The sequence below is a fragment of the Pelodiscus sinensis genome, chromosome 19, assembly GCF_049634645.1.
Source record: "Pelodiscus sinensis isolate JC-2024 chromosome 19, ASM4963464v1, whole genome shotgun sequence".
Lineage (NCBI taxonomy): Eukaryota > Metazoa > Chordata > Testudines > Trionychidae > Pelodiscus > Pelodiscus sinensis.
Genome location: NC_134729.1, coordinates 27835751 through 27847970, shown reverse-complemented (window position 1 = coordinate 27847970; position 12220 = coordinate 27835751). Strand labels below are relative to the sequence as shown.

At 49.7% G+C, this 12220-nt stretch overlaps 1 protein-coding gene across 5 annotated transcripts in view; it reads left to right on the top strand.

Moving 5' to 3' along the window:
- Window positions 1–11576, top strand: part of SCAMP4 (secretory carrier membrane protein 4) — a 39755-nt gene extending 28179 nt beyond the window's left edge. For all 5 annotated transcript variants that reach the window (XM_075903226.1, XM_075903227.1, XM_075903225.1 and 2 more), the window contains 3 exons: window positions 4195–4296; window positions 5835–5952; window positions 7495–11576. In XM_075903226.1, coding sequence (XP_075759341.1) covers window positions 4195–4296; window positions 5835–5952; window positions 7495–7671 — 397 coding nt within the window. In that variant the 3' untranslated portion in view covers window positions 7672–11576. The remainder of the gene's footprint in view (window positions 1–4194; window positions 4297–5834; window positions 5953–7494) is intronic.
- Window positions 11577–12220: the final 644 nt, after the last annotated feature.

Below are 12220 nucleotides of genomic sequence, written 5' to 3'. Positions count from 1 at the left end.
CCCCGTGAGCAGTGGCTGCGAGTCACTTCCTGCTGCTGGGCTTGAGCCAGCGATCGCTCCCCCTAGCTGCTGCTGCTGAGTCCTAGCGTGACACCCGGCACATTGTAGCCCATGCACCGGGGGCGGGAGAGGCTCCCAGAACCCCTGCCTGCTGCTGCTGGGTCCTAGCCCGACACCAGCTGCGCTGCAGTTTGCCGCAGCCCGGCAGCCAGCAGTCCGTGGCCCGGCGGGTGGGGGCCACTGGTTTAAAAACACAAGCCAGACAACGGGAGGGGGTAGTGGGGAAGGAAACGGTCTGAGCACAGTGAAGAATGCTGATTAGTGAGGGGTATCCATGCCCACCCACTTCCACCCTTCGCACAGATTGCCCCTTGTTGGCAGAGGGGCCTGAAAAGGCCTTAGAACCTGAACGTCCCTCTTGTCTCCATGAGGAGTCCTGTCAGATCAGGCCTGGTTCATGTTGGTAATGGGGGAGGGGGAGTGTTGCAGTCACATCTTGCATTGCCCGATGACCATGGGGGCTCGTCCTAGCACTAAATGGTTTGGCACTTTTGCAAGCATGTTTTTAAAAAGATACACGGTTCGCATTGCGAAGATTAAATCTCCTCGGGGTTACCTCAGCGGTCACGTCGCTAATGCGCAGAGAGATGTTCTTTGTGGGAAAACCTATATCGAAACAGCTCGCTGAGAACCGGTCTGTGGGGGGAGGGTGAGACTCAGCATCTAGCTACTCCTTTTGTTTTATTTATTTAGTTGGTGGTTGGTTGTTTAAATAAAAGCAGCCCGCAGCCCTACAGAGACATTGGCTTTTCCCATCCTGCACCAATCGTCATCCTACACTTTTCTTTTTTTAAAATTAATTATTGATGTTTCTCTAGTGCCTGCTGGGAATGGGGTAGTGCTTTGAGCCTCACAACATCTTTTTGAGGGACTTAAGTTTAATCTTCATTTTGCACAGGAATAGTGAGGCGTAAAGAGGAGAAGTTATTTTCCCAAGGTCATGCAGAGCTGACAGGAGTCTGTCATTCCAGTTTGCTAGACAGCCAGCTCTGTCTCCTCCTTCACTATTATTTTTTAAAATTGATTAATCATCAGATTCTATAGTAAGGGAAGTTAGTTTAGAAAAGAGCAGAAACAGCTGACAGCAATAGAAGCAGACAGACTAGGACCCTAATTCCAGAAAAACATTCAAGCATAAGCTAAATTTTAAGCATGTGCCAACGGAACTTACGCAAGCGCTTAACTCTAGGCACGTGCTTAAGTTCTTTGCTGAATTTGCACCTGAAATACTAAGAAAATGTGTGTGCTAATGTAGTGGAGATGATTAAAACCATAGCAGCTAAGGTAATTACATTATAGAAGGCAAAGGAGGAGAACTTTGAAAAGGAAACGAACAGCAGAGGAATACTCAAACTCCTGAAGTGAAAAATGATATCTGAAAAGTGTTAGTTTCTTGGGCTGTTTTGGGGAATCCCGCTCTCCCCCATCTAATTCAGTAGTTTCTGGAGCTTCCAAGTCACCAGTAGAACTCTGTTCAAAAAACACTTTCCATTCCAAAGTCTGGGAAAAGTTACTCCTCTGCATTGCTTTCCTCTGGGCTTTGTGGAGTTGGTTTCTAATTATTTCTTGAGTGCTGTTTGTATGTGTTTGTGCAACTGAATACAGGAAGGCCCTCGAGAATACTCTGTGGAAATACTTCCATATAAAACAAATACCAGACTGGCAAGCCATAGATCAGTGAGTCTGAGATTGATTTAGACGAGACTTAAAGGGAAATAGTGATGTAATTGGGGAAATCCTTTATGGGAAAGAACTACAGTAGCCAGATTCATGAGACAGTTTTACTTCTAGAGAGTCAGGGCAAACCCACTTGCTATGCTTATTCCTGGATGTTACAGCCATGGGCAATACTAGGATCCCATACTCTATGGACACTTTTGTGAAACATTCGCCGTATGTCTCCCTCCAGAGTTTAAATGAGGTGCGGAGCCTTGGCATGAGAGCAGAGTTGTGGTGCGTTTCCAGTGGAAAGACGAATCCGCATTCACCTTTTCCCATGTACTGTTGCTCAGGGGGTTTTCAGCCTTTTTTTCACTTGCAGGTCCCTAAAAAATTTCAGATTTTTAAGCCCTGGGCCCTTATGGAACTCTTAGACACAGTCTGTGAATCCCTGGGGTCTGCAGACCACAGGCAGAGAACCACTGTTTTCTGGTAACAATCTTTTGCAGACCCCTGAGAGGAGGTCTGCAGAGCCCAGGTTGAAAACACTGCTATAGTTGATTCCCATACACCCCTTCAGCTTGCGATCCCTTTGCTGTTGCTAGGTTATAGTCCATGTAAAAGTCCAGCCTGGCACATCATCCTTTCACTGTGATTTGATTTCTGTACTGAGACCCACAGTCTGCGTTTAAGGTAATTCGGTCACAGTAAATACGCTGCACCCAACAGGAACCTGCCATGCTGGTGGCATTTTGCTCCTCTGTAGCATTGTTCAACCCAGTGTATCCAGCTTCTTTCATGTCTTCCATTGGCCTGCCCCTTGTGCAGCTAGCCTCACAAATGGACCCCACTTTGCACCGGTGTGAGCGTCTGCATGAGGGGCAGGACGAGAGAGAATCCGTCCTGAAGATTTCCAGCGTACCCAAGGTCAGTCCCATTCATCTGCTCTCACCATTAAGTACCAGATTTACAACGGTATTTAGGTGCCTAAAGATGCAGCTAGGCTCCTGGGGGAATTACATAAGCAACTAAATGAGTTAGGTTCTTAATTCCCCTTAAGTTAGGCACCTAACCTGCTTAGGTACCATGGAGATTTACAAAAGCTCCTCTCTGCATCTTTCTGTGCCTACATACCTTTGTACATCTAGCCTAGAATACAGACCCTCCCTCTTCCCAGAATCCACTGCATTTGAGGTAAATAATTTGCACTGTTAAATGTAATAGACCACTGGGTTGCAGTGGGTCCAGGGGCAGACTGCGGTTTAGAACAATGACGTTCCTTGCCAAAGAATGGCTGAGTCATACAAGGGGCATTATCAGAGGAAGACGCTGCATTTGGTGTTGCCATCTGGGCTACTGTTGCTGTACAGCAGTGGTCCCCAATGCGGTGCCCGCAGGCGCCATGGTGCCCGCTGGGGCATTTATGTGCGCTCTCCTAGTGACCAGGGCCAGCCCAAGCCATTCTTGTGCCCTGGGAGCGCAGCGCATGCGTGGTGCCGCCCCCGGGCGTGCGGCGCATGTGCAGCCCCCACCTCCGGGCACCTGGCAGCCCCAAAAGGTTAGGGACCACTACTGTATGGTATGGCTAGAGCTCTGGCGGAGCTGTGCTGAGCTCCAGAGCATCGTGTGAGTGACAGGCCATTAAGCACGCCTTTGGCTAGCATCCTGCATACCTGGCCTCCCACATTAACTCCACTGAGCTCACTCAGTCCTTTGGCCCCTGCCTGCTGTGGCCAGTCAGAGGCAGAGCTGCAGCTGTTACAAGAAGCGCAGTGTTCCTTCTGAACAGCGCTGCTTTCCCAGCCTGCATTCCCCCCAGCTCGTTCGGCTCCAGGACGCTCTGTGCATGGCTGCCAGAGCTGGTTTCCTTCCTAATCTGTCCCGGAGCTGGGTTATCACTGGCTTATCTCCTTAACCATAGGGGTGTAAACAGATGACCAAGAACAACTGAGATTTTCCCAGCTCGGATTCTTATTCTCAATATTTGCATGTAATGCCCATAAAAGATCTGTCCGGCTGCCGGCACTTGTGCCCGCGTGTTCCCGTAGCTTCTTGCATGCTCAGAAGTAGAGGGGTTACATTATGAAAGCACAGGCCCTGCGCCTGCTTTGAGTTTAGCTGGAGAATCAGAGTAGCGCAGCAAGCCCCTCTCTCTCCTTCTAGAGGCTGCTGAGGTATTGGCAGAAAACAGCATGCCTCTCAGCAGGTGGTCCTACTTGTAATTATATTGTTAATCAATTTAAGGGCCTAGCTTTATGGAGGGAGGTGAAGTCCCGATTATGCAGAGACCTGTGTGCTTCCAGCACTAGAGAAAGAGCAGTGGGTAATAGTCTGCAAGGTACAAAGTGAGTGAGGAGCCATCGCTCCATGATAAAGTGCGTATCGGAGGGAGCAGGGACTGGCCATACTGACGTGGCGCAGGACAAAGTTCTACACCTCCTGCATTCTCCCTCATGCCCCTCTCTCCTTTCACAGGTCCGACAGCTCTTTCAATTTTATGGCCTTCTTCTTCATCTTTGGTGCCCAGTTTGTTCTGACGTTCATACAAGCAATCGGCATCTCCGGCTGGGGAGCATGGTAAGAAGGCTTTGAACGGAGCACTCCAGCCATGTCTTCTCTCGGGCTCGGGGCAGAAATTTTGTCCCGTGAATTCAGCCAAGGTTCCACGTTTCCGTGCATTAAATGCTGATGTTTTGGGGAAAGGGGTTTGTGAAGAGTTGGGCAGATGATATGGAAGGGGGTCAAACAAAGAAAGGGTCCTGGTTGGAGTTGAGGGCATGTTCTCCGCTCTCTCGCCTCGCTTAGGGTGTGTCTACACAGCACCCTAAATTTGACATAAAAAACGCAATTTGCATCTTATTTCAACTCTATGTCCCGATAGCATATTTTGAAATTTGGCGTGTCTACACAGCACCAAATTTTGAAATAATGCGCTATTTCGAGCCATCCCTTAATCCTTGGGCAACGAGGTTCACCGGGATGGTGAAATAGCGCACCTATTATTTTGAAAAATCTTTTGAAATAACAAGCAGCTTGTGTAGACGCAGGGTAGCCATTTCGGGATACCTGTAGACAGTGGGGCTATTTCGGGGTATCGGTATCCTGATGTAGCTACCCCGGGTCCTTTAAATGCGCCCGTTATTTCGAAATATTTTTCAAAATAACAGGTATGCTATTTCGGCATCCCTGTAACCCTCATTCCACCCGGGTTAAGGGATGTGTCGAAACAGCACGTTATTTCGAAATCTGGCACTGGGTAGATGTGCCAAATTTCAAAATACACTATTTTTTAAATAGATTTGAAATAAGATACGCAATTTGTGTAGCGTGAATAGTGTATCTTATTTCAAGTTTAGGGTGTTGTGTAGAAACACCCTAAGATAATGACTTAATGTGTTACATGAATTGAGCCTGCGTAAGATTTTCATCCTACTCTTTCAAGGCTGTGTCTTCCCCTCTCCCCATCTTTCCTCCCCGCCCTCAGGATTGGAAATAACCATTGCTCCCTCCATATGACCACAACAGTTCCAAAGAGAAACCGCCCATGAGTTTGTAGCAAGGTTCCGGTCTAACTCCTTGGTGGTGTGAGGGAGATATCTTCTCTGTTCTCGCCATCTTCCCTCCGCACATCAATTTCACTTCATCTCCGGTCCCAGGGTTCTAATTGGAGGGTATGTCAGTGACCTTTCTGTAATCTGCCATCTTTAGAGCGCGGGATGCAAATCCCGCCGAAGCTGGAATAACAGAAAAACAAGTGCTGTGCTTAAACACTAGTCCTCCCAGGGCCCCAGGAGAGAAGTGGAGACAGAACTAGGCCAAGGTCTCCTCTTTGGTCACTTCCTGACACCTCACCATTTGACTGGCTTGCTGGGGTGCCTAGAATTTCAATACCTGCATATGCTGCAGGTCAGGACTGGAGGCGTATTAGCAGAGATGTGAAGGAGAATGAGCTACCTATGGGGCATCTGGTTTTTGGCCTCAGTTCTTCTCCATTCACTTCCCAGAACGCTACAGCTCGCAGATATTTTGCGGTGGGGGGTGGAAAGCGCCTCTCTCGGAGACTGGCCCTGAAAACAGAAGCTAGTAATGCTTCTCTGTGTTGCGCTCTCTTCCAGTGGATGGTTGGCAGCCATTACTTTTTTCAGTACCAGTGTCGCAGCTGCTGTGTTCATGCTGTTTCCAGCCATAATGTTTACAATGTCTGCAGTGGCAATGTCCTTCTATCTCCTAAGGGTAAGTACTTCAATTGCCTTTCTGGCATGGAGGGTCTACTAATTCTGCACAGCAAAGCAAAGTGAATCATCAGCTTGGTGGGAACTAAAGTGGATTGAGTATAGACAGTGAGTGGGCTGTCCCCTGGCCACACCGGATCCCAGACAGGGCAAATCTGGATGAAAGGTTGAGAGTGCAATTGAGGGTTCTTCCCATGCAGTGTGACAGTGTCCTCCCAGCATGAATCCACAGACAGCCATTGGTTCTGAGTAGGGATGTAATAGTGTAGCTGATTAACCGATAAGCTTTTCCTTATCGGTTAAAGTCTATAGACTACACTACATGCATTCCCCGCCCCCCAGCCAGTAAATGTTTTAGCAGGCTGGCCAGTAGCCCCTGCTGTGGCTCTGCATTTAAAGTGTATGGGGAGCCAGGTGGGCAGGCAGCCTGGCTCAGTTCCAGCTTGCACTGGGTCTGGGAGCTCAGACCAGTGCCGCCGTCCCCCCCCCCCCAGACAGGGGCTGCTGCCACCCTTGTATCAGAGGCAGCAGCGCAGGGGAACAGGCAGCCCGTCCACAAGGGGCTGGTTTTTAAATTGGCTCCCCTCACAGACCAGCTCTTGCCTGGCACCCTGCACTGCTGCCTCTGATACAGAGGCAGCAGCACAGAGTGGCAGGGGGCTCCTCGGGAGCGGGGCCAGAGCGCACTGGCTGCCAGGCCCCAGGGGCGGGCCTATCAAATAGTTGAGTAACCAATAAGAATTCATGAGGTTAATCGACTATTCAATATTTAACATCCTTATTTCTGAGAGTTGAGACCCTCCCTGGGAGAGGGACATTCCTGGCAGGGTCTTTTCCTTAAAGCATTCTGGAAAAGGGAAGCGTTGGAGAGCCACTGGCCTGGGCCACACAGCAGGAGAGACTTTCTGTGGCCTTGGGTAGAGGGGTAAAGCCAGCGTGGTAAGATCTAGCACAGAAGATGCCAAAGTCCAGCAAAATACGTCCTCTACCCCGCAAAGCACCTGCCTTCAGGACAGCTGACCTCTGGAATGTGGGAGCATAGATCTTTGAGATCCCTGTTAGTGCCACTCCAGTCTCGTGTTGGTCAGTGTCTGTGTAGGTGGATGGCTGAGAAAAGTCACTCCATCTCCTGCACCTGTATTCCCAGCGCTATCCTTTTCCCATCATGCGCCCCAGCCTTGCTGCCTGGGATGCAGTAGCACCGAATCCCAGGTCAACTGACCTCGTTGGGACAAAATGTTCCTAATATCCTCACGATGCAACTCCCCAACCTGAGTTTGTCCTAAAGCTGCGTTGGCTTAAGACTTTGTTGTAGATCTTCTCGAGCTGCTTTTTCTGTTGGGATCATCAGCCCTGGTCTGTTTATAGTGCCCCTGTGCTTGTGGAGTGGGGACACATGACCAGAGATGTTACCAGGTACGTGGGACAGCACTAGGGGACCGTCTAGCATATTAGGTGTTAACAAAGGGTCCTTAGCCCCTGCTGGAAGGGGAGCGAGATATTTGCTGCTGATTCTTCCCTTGCTCTCTTGATTATCTATTAGGTAAATAAAATTTACCGAGGGGCTGGAGGGAGCTTTCAGAAAGCCCAGGATGAATGGAACAGCGGCACATGGAGGGACCCTCCGAGCAGGGAAGCTCAGTACAATAACTTTTCCGGAAACAGTCTGCCACAGTACCCCACCGTGCCCAACTATCCCACAGGAAGTCAATGGCCTTAAGCAGCAACAGCTGTCAAACTGCCTGGATTATCTTTTTTGTGCATATGTGTGTGTGCGGTCTCATTTTTTATTATTTGAAAAGATCATTTGGTTTTTCCTGTCATTTTGAGGGTTTTTTAATCCCCTCCTCCCCAGGACTGCAGAAAATCTGTGCACGCAGCCCGTGCTGCCTCCAGGGCCTTGCACATCTCTGTTGAACATTTTATTTTGTGCACAGTTGCCAGTATTTGCCGTGCTGCAGGCCGAGGGACTATTCGCTGCCCTTGCTCGGGGGCATCCTTCAGTGATCAGTGCATGGAAAAGGCTGATTTTTCCCCTCTGCCAAGAACACTTTAAGTTGCTCTTTCCCCTGCCCTCCCTCTCCTCCTTAGATGCACAGCGCGCCGCTGCGCTCTTCCTGCTGCCAAGCAGGGGACACAATCGAAAATGGGCGTCGGCTGACATCTCCTGATGAACTATCTGGAATTTCTGTTTCTCTCACTTCGAGAAACATCTCGTCTGTTTTATTTTGTGCTAGTACAACTGAAATTGGTCGCCAGGGCTCCCTTCCTGCTCGGAAAACCTTTGAAGGTCTGTGACCTTCTCTTAAGTTCTCTGTAGTGAGAGATGCTTGGCCTAAGGCTGCCCACTGCGAGGGAGTGGTGATCAGATGCAGAGTCCTGCGCAGGCACCACTCGGCTGGTGAGGTGTCCTCCTAAGAGGACTCTTGTTTTCCCCACCCCCAAAAGTTTGGGGTTTTTTAATGCTAGGATCCACATGCTTTGAGAGCAGGGGCTCACCTCGCGGTCTGTTACCCTCGCTTGCTAATGGCCCGAATGAAAGCCTGGTGGAATCACTGACTTCAATGGGCTTTGGCTCCGACTGCATCCGTAAAATTCACTCTTATGTAACTAGCCAGCGTAACACCTGGCGCCATTTAAATCCCACTGATGCAGCGTCTAGGTGTTTGTGCTGGCACCGAGTATCGTCTCCCTCCCGCTTGCATCTCATCCCACTGACACCCGCGTGGTGGACAGGAGCTTCTGGCTAGGGCTCTGCAGCCAGGTGCTGGAGAACGTGTCTAAATCTGAATACTAAGACCGACCTGTGTGAGCAGGGAGGAACTTCCTTAAAACTGATGGCTTAATCCTGACTTACTCAGATCTGAGCCATGGCAGAACCCCCACGTTTCTTATGCTGGTGAGTTGTTTTCCTGCTCCGTGTCACCTACGACTTGTAAACTGCCCTTTATTTAGTCCTGCAGGACCACAGCCCATGCATGCAGCCAGTTTACTAGGGTGTGAAGAGCTCTCCTCTCCACTTTAGCGTGTGGGCAGCGTGGTGGGATCATTTTTCCTTGGGAAGAATAAAGGTTCTGTTGGGAGGGGCTTTTCCTGCTGAGAACAAGACTTTGTCTGCACTACAAATGCTTTGCTGGTATAGTTGTACTGACAGTACACCCTGGTGCCAGCATCCTACGGTGACAGAGGCTTTTCTGGCCCCGCCTCACCTTGACGGAAGCACTCTGCGGTCTGCCTAGCTGCTCTGGCCTGGGAGTTTGCTGATGGCTGGGGGAGATGCATGTTGATTTTGGTTTTCGTTCCACCCCCTCTCCTCCAATCAGCAGAACTGTGCTGGCAAAGCTTTGCCATGTAGACCTGGCTGTGGGGTGGGTCCCAGCGCTGCTTTGCATCCCTTTCTGTTCTGTGGCACAGCACTTGAATTCCTTCCATTTTGCACTCGATCAGCCCAAGCAGTAAACGCTGCAGTTTCCGTTTTCTCCTTAAAAACCTGCTACTCAAATGTTGAAACTTTCCAGCCGACCTGTGCGACTGGGATGCCCAATTCCCATTAATTTTCCCCAAACCCTCCAGCAGCTTGAAAGTCTAAAGAGCCTGTGAGGTGCTGAGAGGGGTTCGGTTCTTGTTCAGATCTGCACCCTAGTGCTGGGTTCGGCTCTGTCGTGCTGATGTGAATCCAGAGTCCCTCCGTCGCTGACAGTGGAGTTATGCCAAATTTACACTGCACAACTGCAAACAGAATCTGCTTCTGGAAGACTTAGAGACGATCTCCCAGCCGGATGGAATCCGTTAGCAAATGGGCTTATGAAAATTGTCTCAATATACAAGTGCCTTAGTCAGTAAAATACTAGCTCTTAGGGGAGAGTTCTTCTCCCCCCAGTGATCCTTCCCCGTTTTGTTTATAATTTTATTCTACATGTGTACATTGTAAATCGTAAGTAAGCGAAATGTGTTACCTTGGGAGTTTGTTGTCAGGAGGGCCAAAGAAAAAGCAATTGGTTCACACGGGAGGCCAAAGCCTCCTTGAACTTTGGTTTACAAGCAACATTTCCCACTGCTGCGAAGCCAGCCCTTTGCTGGGCCTCTCAATGTCTTTCTAACACATTCCTAACACAGTAACTTGTGTGTATGTGACTTGCTCGTAAACACATGGGCAGATGCTTGGAGCTTGGCTAACAGACTACAATCCAATCATGTTGCCGAACTTTTCGTTGCCTTGATCTTGTGTAGAGTGTTGTGTGGATTTTCTTTGCATGCTTGCCATCCAAAGGGTGGTCAAAGAGAACGGCTTCTTGTCTAACTCCCTGGAAGTACGAACATGCCACGGGAGATTGGGTCAGAATTCCCAGGGCTGGGATCCTGGTAACAAAAACTGGAGCCCTGCCTGTAATTTGCCATATTGGGAAGCCTGAACTAACCTCATCCTGGGAGGCACGGAATATCCTCCACTCCTCTAGGCCATTCTTAATGTGGCGTGCCGGAGGGGGATTCGTAATTCCAGAAAGTTGACTTGATCAGTGTGCTGCCAGAACCGTTGTGGCTTATTTTTGGAATCACAGCTCTATTTTTATAAATGTTTACATTAGATTTGTAAGGAACAACCAATGCTTTGGAGAATTGTTAACCTGGACTTAGCCAACTTTTAATTTTTGTTCGGCATCATGTTGTGTGGGATGCTCTGTGTCGTCTGTGGGGTTCTTTGCTGTTTTCCTTGCAGGCGTTAAATAAATCCTCATTTTGTGCTGGTTACCTTGGTATGCATTCTTAGGGCGTTGGAAGAAAATACTGAATGGGGATAATTAGATCTCCCAGTACCCCCTCTAGAATACTCCAAAGCAGCATTGGGCAACCTGGGCTAGTGATTGGACCAAATGAGCAGCCCTCCATCACAGTGGGCCACAAGATTGTCATAACCAAGATGCTCTCCTAAACCAGGTGGTTTTGCTCCCTGCGCTCGGGTTCCTGCATTTGCAGCGTGTGACGACTGGACCGTAGCAGGGCTTGGATTGGCTGCAGAGGGGGCACCTGGCTCTCGCAGTCAGTGTTCTGCATAATGAACGTGCACCTCATTCCCTGTGCTCTTGCTATATGTGCATGTCGGCTACGTGGACCGAAACCAGCAACCCTGAGGCTGACCACCTGCACTGGGTATCCCTCCTACTGCCCCTCTTTGCACTGTTAGTGATTGGTTAATGGGAGCAAATGGCAGAGGTGTGGGGAGAGGAAGGGGGGGGGACCCTGTTTCAATGTGCATCTGCTTGTTTGTCTGACTTCTGCCGCGTTCCTGTGCCATGTGCGTTTTCCCTGAGCCCAAAACACACGTGGTTTGTAACAGACAGGTTACGTGTGGCTTAGCACTGTGCTTTTCCCTGGGCTTGTAAATTGGTGGATTTTGTATTTTCTGCTTATGATCTAGCTCTAATTAATTTACCCCCCAGGATGAGTGCAGGGTTAGCAATTGAGTGTGTTCCAACACTAATACGGTGGCTTTTGTAACTAGCTTGCTTGTGCTACGCTGGAGCATGAGTTGTATTGATCTCCACAATACGTGTGTATGCGCTACCCTTTCCCAGGGCTGAATTACAGCACGCTGGAGCAGTCAGGTTAAATAAAAGTCAAACCATTTCGCTTTTTCTGTCTTGAGCTCCCGCGGAACGATCTGAGCTCTCGAGCGGAGGGTCTGAACCCATTGGGTGTTTTGTGGGATCGGATCAGAACCCCGGCCCTCTCCTGCTGGGCCCCATCTGTCAGCCTCATCTGCACAAGAGGAGCCTGCAGCAACTCTTCTGGCAGCAGGGACGTTCTGGCTAGAGTGGGACAATTTTCCCTCTAATCTTTTCCATCCACGTGCAGAATAAATTTGATGTGCACAGGGGCATGGGCAAATGTGCACCACCAGGAGAAACAAAAACCCAGCTGTGCTAATCAGCCGGGCAGCATTGGACTCTCCGGAGCGCCCGCACAAGTGCCCAGCTTACAGGGAATTCTGGATGGGGGTTGGAGACTGCTGCGCGGGCTGGAACACGTGTCCCTCCCTCCCTGTTCAGCTGTGCACGCTCTGTTTTAGGCAATCTGTTTAGGTCGTGCAGCACAGAGACTGGGCTCGCTTGGCTATGGACATGGCTGCAGAAGCTTCCTCCTGTGGGCCGAATGCACAGAGCTCCATGGAAAAGAGCTTCTACTTAGACAGCCTCCGCCCGATGGTCCCTTTAATTTTTTTCCATCCATGTGGGGAATAAGTTTTGGTATGTGCATGGAGGTATGTGCAC